This window comes from Galeopterus variegatus, unplaced genomic scaffold, assembly GCF_000696425.1.
Source record: "Galeopterus variegatus unplaced genomic scaffold, G_variegatus-3.0.2 Scaffold2864, whole genome shotgun sequence".
NCBI classification, from domain to species: domain Eukaryota; kingdom Metazoa; phylum Chordata; class Mammalia; order Dermoptera; family Cynocephalidae; genus Galeopterus; species Galeopterus variegatus.
The window spans coordinates 9502-21144 of NW_007728975.1; the positions used below are offsets into that span (position 1 = coordinate 9502).

General features: G+C 42.1%; 1 protein-coding gene across 1 annotated transcript in view; it reads left to right on the forward strand.

Annotated features, from left to right (window-relative positions):
* Nucleotides 1-395: 395 nt before the first annotated feature.
* Nucleotides 396-11643, forward strand: part of ADTRP (androgen-dependent TFPI-regulating protein) — a 41598-nt gene continuing 30350 nt past the window's right edge. The window contains 3 exon segments of the mRNA XM_008583234.1: nucleotides 396-467; nucleotides 894-1025; nucleotides 2611-2716. Of these exon segments, the coding sequence (XP_008581456.1) occupies nucleotides 396-467; nucleotides 894-1025; nucleotides 2611-2716 (310 nt within the window).

Consider the following 11643-nt stretch of genomic DNA (forward strand, 5'->3'; position numbering starts at 1 on the left):
GAGTTCTGCGCATGTGGAAATGCTGAAAGTTTCATTTTCTCTGAAACATGAGGCTTCTTGTAAAAGAGAATGCAGGAGGGGAGGGGAGGAGGTGGACGGCGCCATTTTGTACTTGGGCTTGTCTAAAGTGGCGCTGGTTTTGTTGCAGATCTATTAGTAACTCATCAAAGCCCATAGCTTGCTCTCTACTTGTGGATGTAAATCACTCCCTCAGCCTGATTTTCTCTGTGAGGTCTTCAGGCACCCCCTGTAGGGAAGTGAAAGGGGAAGGAAATACACAGGCTCCTCCCTCAGAGAAGCAAGACGCCGTTTTGCACATCTTCCTTGGGAGAGCACAGAGCTCCATCATAGAGCCCTCGACCTTGTTGCTGGCTTCTCTAGGGAGACACCCAACTATGTCCATCGTGGTGTCTGGCTCTTTGCCCTGGTGCTGTTTATCTGGATCTTTCTACCTCTGTGCAGCCAAGGTATCTATTTCATTACATTCTCCTTTGAAGCCGACTCTTTGTTTTGTTTCCATTTTAGCTCAAGTCCATTACACTAAATACTGTACACATCATTATCCCCTAAACGATTTTACTCAATCAGTTTCAGCGAGCAAGGTCAGGGCCCAATGAGCTGGAAGCCCAGCCCTCGAGTTGGCGCTCATCAAAAACAGCCCAACAGCCCCCTCCCTCTCAAACCAACACTGTTCCCGGAGGGATGTAGTTTCCACCAGTGAAGAATGTGTTAATTAAAGCAAATGGAAATGCCCTCATTTGTTGTAATGAATTTAGCTCTTGCAGGCCTTTTTCTATGGGGTGGCCTTCCTGGGGAGGGATGTAGTTTCCACCAGTGAAGAATGTGTTAATTAAAGCAAATGGAAATACCCTCATTTGTTGTAATGAATTTAGCTCTTGCAGGCCTTTTTCTATGGGGTGGCCTTCCTGGATGATGTGCTAAGAATCAAAGGGAGAAAAGACATTAAGATCATAGCTGCCTTCAGAGACCTGCTTTTCACCATACTGGCTTTCCCTCTAACCACAGTAAGTTACAAATATGTGTATTAATATAATGGGCATGTACGTATGGATGACCACTTCTCCTGGGCACCAAGGCTGTTTGGGAACCCATTATTGTCAACCAGAGCAACTGCATTTGCAGAAATGTCTTGTCTGAGGACTACAACACATTGTCCAGTGTCTATCAGGAAATAGAGCACATTCCTGATCAGCTTTATTATTAGCTTTTGTATCTTTGTGAAGGCTTGATACAAGGTCCTTATTGCTATCTAATGGGGAAGCTTGAAGGACTTTTCTTAATCAAAATATGAGGGATCTTCAAAAAGTTCATGGAAAGATTTGTATTATCTCTTTTTGTATGTGGCTGGCCAGTACATGTATCATCTTTTAAATCTACTTTTCCACTAACTTTTCGAAGTGCCCTTGTACAACTGAGATGACCTTGGCTCCATCAGGGTGATGGTAATGAAGAGCCCTGGGGAGGGAGATGACTAATTTTCCCCTGTATCTTGTCTCGCTTGCTACAATAAGCATATTTTACTTCTGCAAGTGGAAAAGCATCACATAAAAAGTATTTTTTTTAAAAAAAGACATAAGACCCTCAAAGTTGACACATGGAAAAGACAGTTGAGGAGACAAAGACAGCTTGGAGTGGGGCACCCAGTAGAATAAATAGACCTCGGGAAGAAGCGAGACATATGCAAGGGACAATAAGCTGGCTTGCTGCTACCGTCCACATTTCTATGACATGGTTCATGTTTCTATTCATTAGCGAGAGAGCAAGAATGGAAACAGACTGAGACCAAGCTTGCCGGCTGCCCAGCAGGGCCTATAATTAGAAATGACTACCTTCTTCCACCTGTCATTGCTCTGCTTTCCATACTATTGAGACTTCAAACTTACATTCAAAGTGAAGTTCTCCAAAGAGTAATGAGTTCTCAGATAACAGAGTAAGTACTGGCATTCCAGTTTTATTTTGCAGGGATACTTCCACCTCCACCCCCATAAAATCCTCTACAGGCCAAGATTTTCAAATTAACAATGGAGTCTGTTCATTTCTTAAGGCTTAGAAACTGAGCCTATGAAATTTCAGAAGATAGAAAGATTAGAAGATTAATAGGTTTTTCCCCCCACGTCTACCTGACTCTGTAAAACAGAGGACAGATGCTTTGAGAAGACAGCCAAAGAGTACGAGAGGATGCAGATCAATTCAAAGTTCTGAGCAATGGAGAAATCCAACTTCTAGATACTTAGCTTGTGTGTTGTCCTAGGAGCTGTTCATTTCCCATTCTCTCTCCCAGCTTTTGTCATTGGTTACAATAAATGCCTAATGATCTATGAATCCTGTTTATCTACATCTTCTCTGCCTGCCATGATAACAAATAATTGATCCCTAACTCCCTGGCACGTTGAGGAATCCCCAGAGAGAGCAGCTATAGTAATTGTACAATAAGTGATATTTTTTCCTTCATTTTATATTCCTCTAATGTATTATGTAAGATAACTTTAAAATAGTTATCTATTTTTATTTTGCTGTTTCCTTGGTTATCTTAGAAAGCTCTGATTAAAAACAAACCTAATGATGCTATTTTTGTGTTTTCTTTTCCAGTTTGTATTTTTGACATTCTGGACCATGTTTCTCTATGATCTTGATCTCATTTACCCACTGCCTCTACATGAAATCTTTCCAGGCTGGTTGAATCATGCAATTGTAAGTGAGGGGAAATTAAGTGAACACAGAAAGCCAATGGCTTCTGCACAGAAAACTCCAAAGTGCCTTATGTATGTTTCCAAACTTTTCCCCAACCCCAAACATCCAATCCACTCCTCCCCCTAACCCTGTCACTGCTTATTTAAAGAGCACATTGCAGATACAAAATGAACAAAAACTGGTACTGTAATTGCAGAGTCCACTGAATACAGAGGAGACGTCCAGGCAAGACTCTGCCACACTGCTTAGGAAGTCATTAAAAAGACATGCAGCCAGAAGGGCAGGCAATTTTTTGGTGGCTGCAGTCCTGAAAGACAAGGGACTTCCACATCTAGAAATGGAATAAAGCAAGTTTTTTTTAAAAAATCCATTACAGCATTCAAAGAATATCTCACAGCTCAGCAGTGGCTTCTTAATAGCACTTCATCAGCACTGTGGATCACAGATAGAATTATTATTTACATACTTCTATGAATGCACTTCCATTCAGTTTTTTATTCACTCATATATTTTTGAGGGGCTATATAGTACACAGAACCTGTTCTGAAATGTTCAGGTGCCTGGAACCTGATACCAGTAATGTTGTGAGGCACCCTCCCACAAGAAATGTGCTTACACACCACTCCTGTAGAAAAGGGCAGTTTATTCACTCCAGCTGGCCAGCCTCCATCTTCCAAGGTGCAACCAAGGAAGCAGCATCAGACTTTGCTCTTGTAGGTTTTCTAAAGGCAAAAAGTACATCCCGTTGGCATGCGGGTTTGTCCAGGTACACAAAGCAAGCTAGGGAGCTAGGTCACAGAGGCCAAGAATGTGCAACCAAGGAAGCAGCATCAGACTTTGCTCTTGTAGGTTTTCTAAAGGCAAAAATTACATCCCGTTGACATGCGGGTTTGTCCAGGTACACAAAGCAAGCTAGGGAGCTAGGTCACAGAGGCCAAGAATGAGCCATTCGAGCAATCAAGCATACAAGTTTTCATTGTGTCTGGTTCCTGTTCCCATGTAATAATTCACTGTGTATGGCTCCTGTGTCTATGCAATTGTTTTTTGTTTCTGTGAGAAAGTCAGTGGTTTCTCATACAGAAGCAGGGTGTAGTCTGCAGGTCAGACAGGTGGCAAAATGGAGTTACTTAGGTTAAGCAAGCAGTTCTACAGAAGCAGATAGCATACGTTATGAGGGTGTAGGGAGCTCTATTTCATTCCCAATTCCTCTTTAGGAAGGAATCAAATCATTGATTCATCGCTACTTAATTTGTTGTACTTATTATGTAAAACAAGGAGTTTGACTGATTGTTTGTTAACCAAGGTGACCAGGAAAAAGATTTTCAAACCAATTTTTATTATTACTATATGACTCTTTCCTTTCTTTAATGTATTTTCTGACTAATGTAAGGCTGTCTCTAATAACACCCGAATGGTTGGTATAGAAAAAACAGGTTTTCCTAGAGTCATATATAATCCACCTTGTTAGTCTGATTGTGTGGATTACATATGGGTGCAGCTGCTGCTGTGCATTCAGATAGGCCCAGCCTCTGTGTAGGACACAATGACCACAGCAAAGAGGAAAAAATTAACTTTTTACAACGTTGTCAGATTGACCACTTGGTGTAAATCTTTTTATCAAAGCACTTTGCATTTTAAAATTATTATTTAATTGGAAAAACTCTCAATAAACTAGGAATAGAAAGCACCTTTCTTAACCTAATAAAGTGCATCTACAAAAAGTCCACAGCTAACATCATACTTAATGGTGAAAAAATGGTGTTTTTCCCATAAACTGAGGAATAAGGCAAGCATGCCCATTCTTGCCATTTTAATGTAGCATTGTATGGGGCCAGCATTGTATGCTAGCCAGTCTGCTCATGACAAAGAAGGAAGTCCAGATTGGAAAGGAACAAGTAAAACTGTCTTTATCCATAGATGGCATGGTCCTGTGTGTAGAAAATTCTGAGGAATCCATACATAACGCTACAACAACTAAACATGTTTGGCAAGTTTGAGGACTAGAGATTAAAATGAAAAAAGCAATTGTACTTCTATATACTAGCAATGGACAGTCTGAAAATGAACTTAGCAATTTCATTCACAATAGCATTGAAGAGAATAAAATGTTTAGGAACGAATTTAACAAAAGCATGCAAAACTTGTCTGTTGAAAACTACAAAATACTGCTAATAGAAATTAAAGACATTTCATGTTCATGGACTAGAAGACAATATTGTTAAGATGTCAATTCTTCCCAAATTGATTGATAGATTCAGTGTAACCCCTCTCAAATACCAGGAGGCCTTTTTGCAGAATTGATCAATTGCTTTTGTCAGTGGGTAGGCCTCTCTGACCAAGGGGTGAATCTGGCATAGACTGAAGAAGGTTATGGTTCAAAATCTTGGATGTAATAATATATTTTTAAAGTTCAGTTAATTTCGTGGATCCAAGGTGTGTTCTTTGATGTATCTGTTTAATCAGCAATCTGCCTAGAGCTGTGGCAAATAAATCCTGTGGTCTGGCAGAATTTTCTAATTCATGGCATTGTTGGAGGCTTTTAAGATCTTAGCATGTTTTACTTCTTCTTTAGTATAATGGGGAGTCGGTGGTAATTGAGGTGCCAGAATGGCTATTAAAGAGTCAAATGGCCCCACTGGTTTTAATGTGGTCTCTTTGGCAGTCAAATCTGTAGCAGCGTTGCCTTGGGTCTCAAATGAATTATCTTTCTGGTGCCCCGGACAATGTAATGTAAGATGGCCACTTTTTTTGGATACCATATAGCCTCAAGGAGGGCTATTATTTTTGCTTTATCATTTATTTATTTATTTTCTGATGTTAGTAGTCCTCTTTGTTTGTATAAGGCCCTGTGAACATGGGCAGTGGCAAAAGCATATCTGTTGTCAGTATATATGTTGACAGTTTAATCTTTTCTGTGCTTTAAAGCCTGTGTTAGGGCTGAGTTCAGCCTTTTGAGCAGATGTTTTTTGGCTTAAGGCTTGAGCCCAAATGACCCAGCCTAAAGTTTCCATGGCTGTCTCAGCATACCTGATTCCACTGGAGATGAAACTGCTTCCATCTGTGAACAGCATTTCATTAGGCTCTGTCCAGGGCACATCAGTCAGGTCCGGCCAGAGGCCTTGGAGAGTCTCAGTTGTTTCAAGGCAGTCACGGAGAGGCTCAGTTGGGTTGTCATGCAGGAGGAGGGTAGCTGGATTTAGAGCCATGGTTTTTAGGGGCTGATCTAGAAGTAAAGCCTGACACTAGGTGAAGCGGGAGTTGGTGAGCCAACATTCAGGTGAAGAGAGTCTGTACAGAGTGGGGGACCACTAAGCATATGTCTTGTTGGCCTCTTTTACTAGTAAAACAGTTGCCATTATGGCTTGGAGACAGGTTGGCCATCCTCTGGCTACACTATTCAACCTCTTGGAGACGTAGGTAATAGGCCTCTTCCATGGTCTCAGGGCTTGGGTGAGCACCCCCTTAGCAATGCCTCACAGCTCAGCAATAAACAGGGTGAAGGGCTTCATCAAATAAGGTTGGGGAATTTTTAAATCCTTGGGGAAGATGAGTTCAAGTGAATTGTCTAGAGTATCCTCCCCCAGGGTCAGTCCATTCAAAGGTAAAGAGAGGTTGGCTTAATTTTGCCAGTGGGAGGCTGAAGAAGGCATTCTTAAGATCTAGCTTTTTTGGTTTGTTTCTCTTCTAGACTATCTCTGTTGTTAGAGATCCTCTGGGCAATTTCAACCAGCTCAGTTAACAATTTCCATTTAAATCCTTCCTGTCTTTGAAGTTTTCTCCTAATGTCTGGGGCTGACTGGGTAACAAAGGCAATATTTATTACCGACCAGTTTTCTGGGGTCTCAGGGTCCACAGGACTGTAGGTCCCGTAAGCCTACATAAGGCATTCCAGGAAAGTGGTCTGGGGTTCGTTTGGTCCCTGAATAGTTTCACTTACTTTTGATAGGTTAGTGGGCTTCTGGGCTGCTGTGTAGAGTCCCCTAAGGAGAGTCTGGTGATACAGGTTGAGAGCCCCCTTACCTTGGTCCATGTGTGGGTTCCACGCATGTCTGTTAGAGGGGAACACGCATTCGAGGTGAATGGGGTCATCAGAGGGCTAGGCATCATGACCAGTAACAGTTTTCAGGGCCTCATTCCAGATCTGCTTGCGTTCTTCTGACGTGAAGAGAGTCTGCAGGAGCTGCTGACAATCATCCCAGGTAGGCTGGTGGGTAAAGAAAACAGTCTCCAGGAGGGAGATGAGGCCCTGAGGTTTTCTGTGAAAGGAGTTCCAGGATCAGGTGGGGGAGCGAGAGGGGGGTTTGGAGGAATGTCAGGGAGAGGCAGTGTCGCTCAGAGTATGGGAAACAGGCAAAGAAAGTCCAGAAACACACCCACAGTTCTGGTCAATTGGTTTTTAACAAAGTTGCCAGAGCAACTCTTTAGGAAAAAGCTATGTGTATGCCCTGAAAGCTATTTACCCTACCATTCAAATATTTTATTTATATCTACCTAAGTGTTCACTCTAACAACTGTTACACTATGGAGTTAATAAAGCTGTATATTTTTTAAAGTAATGAACAGAGTATGCTTTCTTAGCTGCCTAATCCACATTTTTCTGAGGTGTTTTGTCAGTTAATACTTTCAACCAACTTAAAAGTCATGTTTTCCCCATTTTCTCCATGAGCAGAAAGAATGTAAACAAACCCGTGTTTAACAATAAGGTCAGCATGACATGAAGTAACAAAAGCCAATAAATCAAAAATGAGGTTGACATTCTGGGACTAATCTAGCAGCCCTACAATAGTTTTTCAAATTCTTTTCTTTGGTTACAGTATATTCAGAGATTAAATCATTGCTTTTATGAACTACTGCTGTTTAACTTATCATCAACCTCCCTAAAATTCTTAAGTCTTCTCCAGTGAAGGGAGAAGAAATTATTAAAGGAAATACTCTTAGCTTATTTCCAATTTTTAAAGCCACTTTGGGTCTTCAGAGGCATCAGAGAGTATGGAAGGTGCTGTGGAGGAGGCGCTCTTCTTTGGAGAAGCTGGAAGAGAAGGCTGAGTTAAAAGCACAGATGGTGTTCTATTTCCATTCACCTTGGGACTTTTTTTTTTAAGGCGCCTTTTTAGTCATGATGGCTTGTCAGAGATTATATCAATCCAAACTTGTAGGTAATGGGGTTGTCACACAGACCTGTCTGGAGGAATTTTGTCCCATTTGTTATACAAGATCACAGTTAATGACACACAAAAACACACAACTGGCAACACACAAAAGACAGACAAGTGGCCCCATCCGAAATTACTCTAAGATATCCATAGACACAACAATCACAATGACAAAGATGAACAAGAAACATGGAAACACAATTCCTCTTGACTTGCAAGTCCCAAATCCAAACTGACTTGCAAATCCCAAATCCAAATCCAAATTACCACTAGGCCCAGTGATGTCTCAGGAGCCCAAGGATTAGAGGAGTTAATGCTGTGTCCAGCCTCCCACTAATTCCAACCATTGGTGCACCGTCCCTTACTGAGATCTATGTGGGGAGAGAGTAAAGTGCTCCATCTGCCTCCAGGGAGAAGAAGAGGAACAGCTTCTCTATCTTCTCCAAAGAGATAAGTGCAGGGAGGGACATACTCATGAGAGAAAGAATCTCGCTGGGGCCTCCAAAATGTTGTGAGGCACCCTCCCACAAGAAATGCACTTACACACCACTCGTGTAGAAAAGGGCAGTGTATTCACTCCAGCTGGCCAGCCTCCGTCTTCCAAGGTGCAACCAAGGAAGAGCAGCATCAGGCTTTGGTCTTATAGGGTTTTTAAAGGCAAAAACTACATCCCGTTGGCACACAGGTTTGTCCAGGTACACAAAGCAAGCTAGGGAGCTAGGTCACAGAGGCCAAGAATGAGCCATTTAAGCAATCAGGCATACAAGTTTTCATTTTGTATGGTTCCTGTTCCCATGTAATAATTCACTGTGTGTGGCTCCTGTTTCTATGCAATTGTTTTTTGTTTCTGTGAGAAAGTCAACAGTTTCTCATGCAGAAGGGGGTGTAGTCTGCAGGTCAGACAGGTGGCAAAATGGAGTTACTTAGGTTAAGCAAGCAGTTCTACAGAAGCAGATAGCATACATTATGAGGGCGTAGGGAGCTCTATTTCAGTAACAGTGACCCAGACACCCAGTGCTGGAGCGAGGTTGTCGAGGTCTCTATTGGAGGAGTGAGTCTGGGTTGATGCTATGTGCAGAGAGTAATCAATCAAAGTCCCAACTCAACTTCTCTGTACTTACAAATGGATTTCCACATTAGTCAGGAGTTTATAAGGTGGCCTTAGATTCTGGGAAGCAAATGACATTTCAAAACCAAGGGAAAATCACAGGGGAGTAATGTATCAGTGTTTATCCTCTAGTTCACTCACAGACTTTCTTCTACCCCTCAACACTTCCATTGTCTTAAAACACACATGTTTACCAATTTGGAAAATCAACTAAGTCTACTAACACTGGCCCTGCCACATGTCCCCCCACCCTGCCCCAGAAAAAACCTTACTTTTAGTTTAAGTATTGTGCTCAGTGAGATACCAATTATTGACTAATATAGCTCAGTTCTGGTCTAATTTGAAGTTCAGGACCAAAAACTATATACTAAATAAGTTCCACCTCTCAGGCACCCTCTCTACCGTACTGCTTTTGTCAGACAAACTTTTCACCTACCTAATTTTCCCATTAATATTAATCTGAGACACTTACGTAGGGAATATTTCTGCTTCTTTTTTTTATAGCACTTTACATGTACTAAGCATGTTCCTCTGATATAAGAGCTCAAGTAATTCACAAAACCTTCTTTAGATAATTACTATATTCCTGATTTTTATCAAAAACAAAAAAAAGCTCAGAGAGGTTAAGAGATTTGCCTGCAGCCATGGAGCTCGTGTGCAGCTATCATTTTGTGTTGCCTTTTGCTACAGTAAGCCCAGAACTTGTGGTTTGATCTGGTTTCATAACCCACCAGGCAATCAAAAGGGTGTCACTTTGCTTGATTAATATAGCAAAGTGAGAATTCTCACTTGAAAAAAAAAATCCGTAATCCCCATTCTCATGCTGATACGTCAAAACTCTAAGAAAGTGAAGTGATTGAAAACAACTGGCTCAGCTAGATGTTACTAAAATAACAAAAAGGCAGAGTCCTGAAACTGTCTTTTATTTGGGACCAAACACATAAATCAAACACCTTCTCAAGGCTTCGTGAGCTCATCTAGCAGTTTTCTTACAATGAGTATGCGCTCCCTCCTTCTTTGGTGTTCCATTTTCCACATTGATGTAAACTTGGGTTTCTTCCAAATATTATCATTGTGATGCCCAATATTTGTGACCCTGCTAAATAAACAGCCATATGGATTTTTGATAATTTTCGAAGCAGAGAGCTGGATAATGTACATCAAATCCATGAGCTAATTAGCGAGGTAGATACTGTACTACGAAGATCCTTGAATATGTTTGTGCCTTCACAAACTGAGGGTTGCTGTCAACCCTGTCCTTTGCCCTTTGGTCAATCAAGTAACCTGAATACCTTGCAGAAAAGGAGCAAGGGTCAAAGGTGGCGGGACAATGGTGACGAGGAGAGAAGAGTCAGCCACAGATGCTTCTGTATTTTTCTTAATTTAATTAGAGAAACTTCAAAAAGAGCCATCTCTAGGAAAAACGTCATTATCAGCAAAACTGGCTTTGGGTATCCCTGATGCAGTCATCTCCAAACTTCCTGCTCCAAGTTGAGTGTCCTCATGGCTGCATCTCATTGCACTTCTCCACGCTGTGTCTCTTAGTCTGGACATTTCCTGTCCTTGCTATTAAATCCTCTTGGCCTTTAGCCTCAAGGAATGAATGCTCTCTGCCAACTTCTTAAATACCAGTGTGAATTAACAGCGAAATGGCTGCTACTGGGTCAGTATGTCCACACTTCCCACATTTTACCAATGCCCATCCTTGGCAACCAAAGGACTGAATACAACACCAAGGAATGGCCACTGTGGCCTTTTCCTTCACACAATATCAGCATTACTGCCATCCATGGCCAGCGTCACACCTTCCTGAAAGATTCTTTCCTTTCACATCACTGCTTACGTGTTCTGTTTTAGCCTTAGCCTTGGAACACTTTCCTTATTGCCACTGCAATGCTACCCCAGGTTTTATTAGTATTTGCCCAATTAAGAAATACTACTCTCCCCTTTCATAGAATACGGTTCTAGAATCTTCATGACTAATCAAACCTTGGGAATCCTTGCAGCCCAACCCTTACTGCTCACTGGAAACGTCACTGCAATAGGACCATCCTAAGCTCACTGATGTCCCCAAAGGATACTTTCCTGCCCCTGTTGTATATTTAAACCAGATAGTAACATCAGTGAGATATTTGCATCCACCAGAATAGGGTGCCTTATGTAAAGTAGACCAGCCTGCCTGTTTTATTGCTAAGCAGTTCTCTAGTCTTCATGAATGATGGTAAGTGTTGCTTTGCCTCCCATGGATTTCTCACCCCTTTTCCCCTGGGTGATGGAACCACCAAAGATTACTCAAAGCCCATCTCTTTTGAGCAGTGAGAAGCCCCGAAAAGGGTTTAATCTTCCGGAACCCTCAAGATAGAGGAATTCCTTCCATTTGGGAAATTAACCACAAACTGGGGTTCTCTTCCTGCATTTATTCTCCAGACCGGGAAGTTACAGGAAGAGAACATAGATGGGATTTTGTTAAGTACAGTTTAACAATAGAAGCTGGTAACAGGGGCCGGCCCAGTGGCGCACTGGATAGTGCGCCGCTTGGAAAGCGCGGCGGCGCTCCCGTCCGAGGGTTCGGATCCCACATACAGACCGGCTCCCGCTCACTGGCTGAGTGAGGCGCGGGTGCAACACCGAGGCTTGCGATCCCGTTGCCGGGCCCCCGGCCGGGGCGGG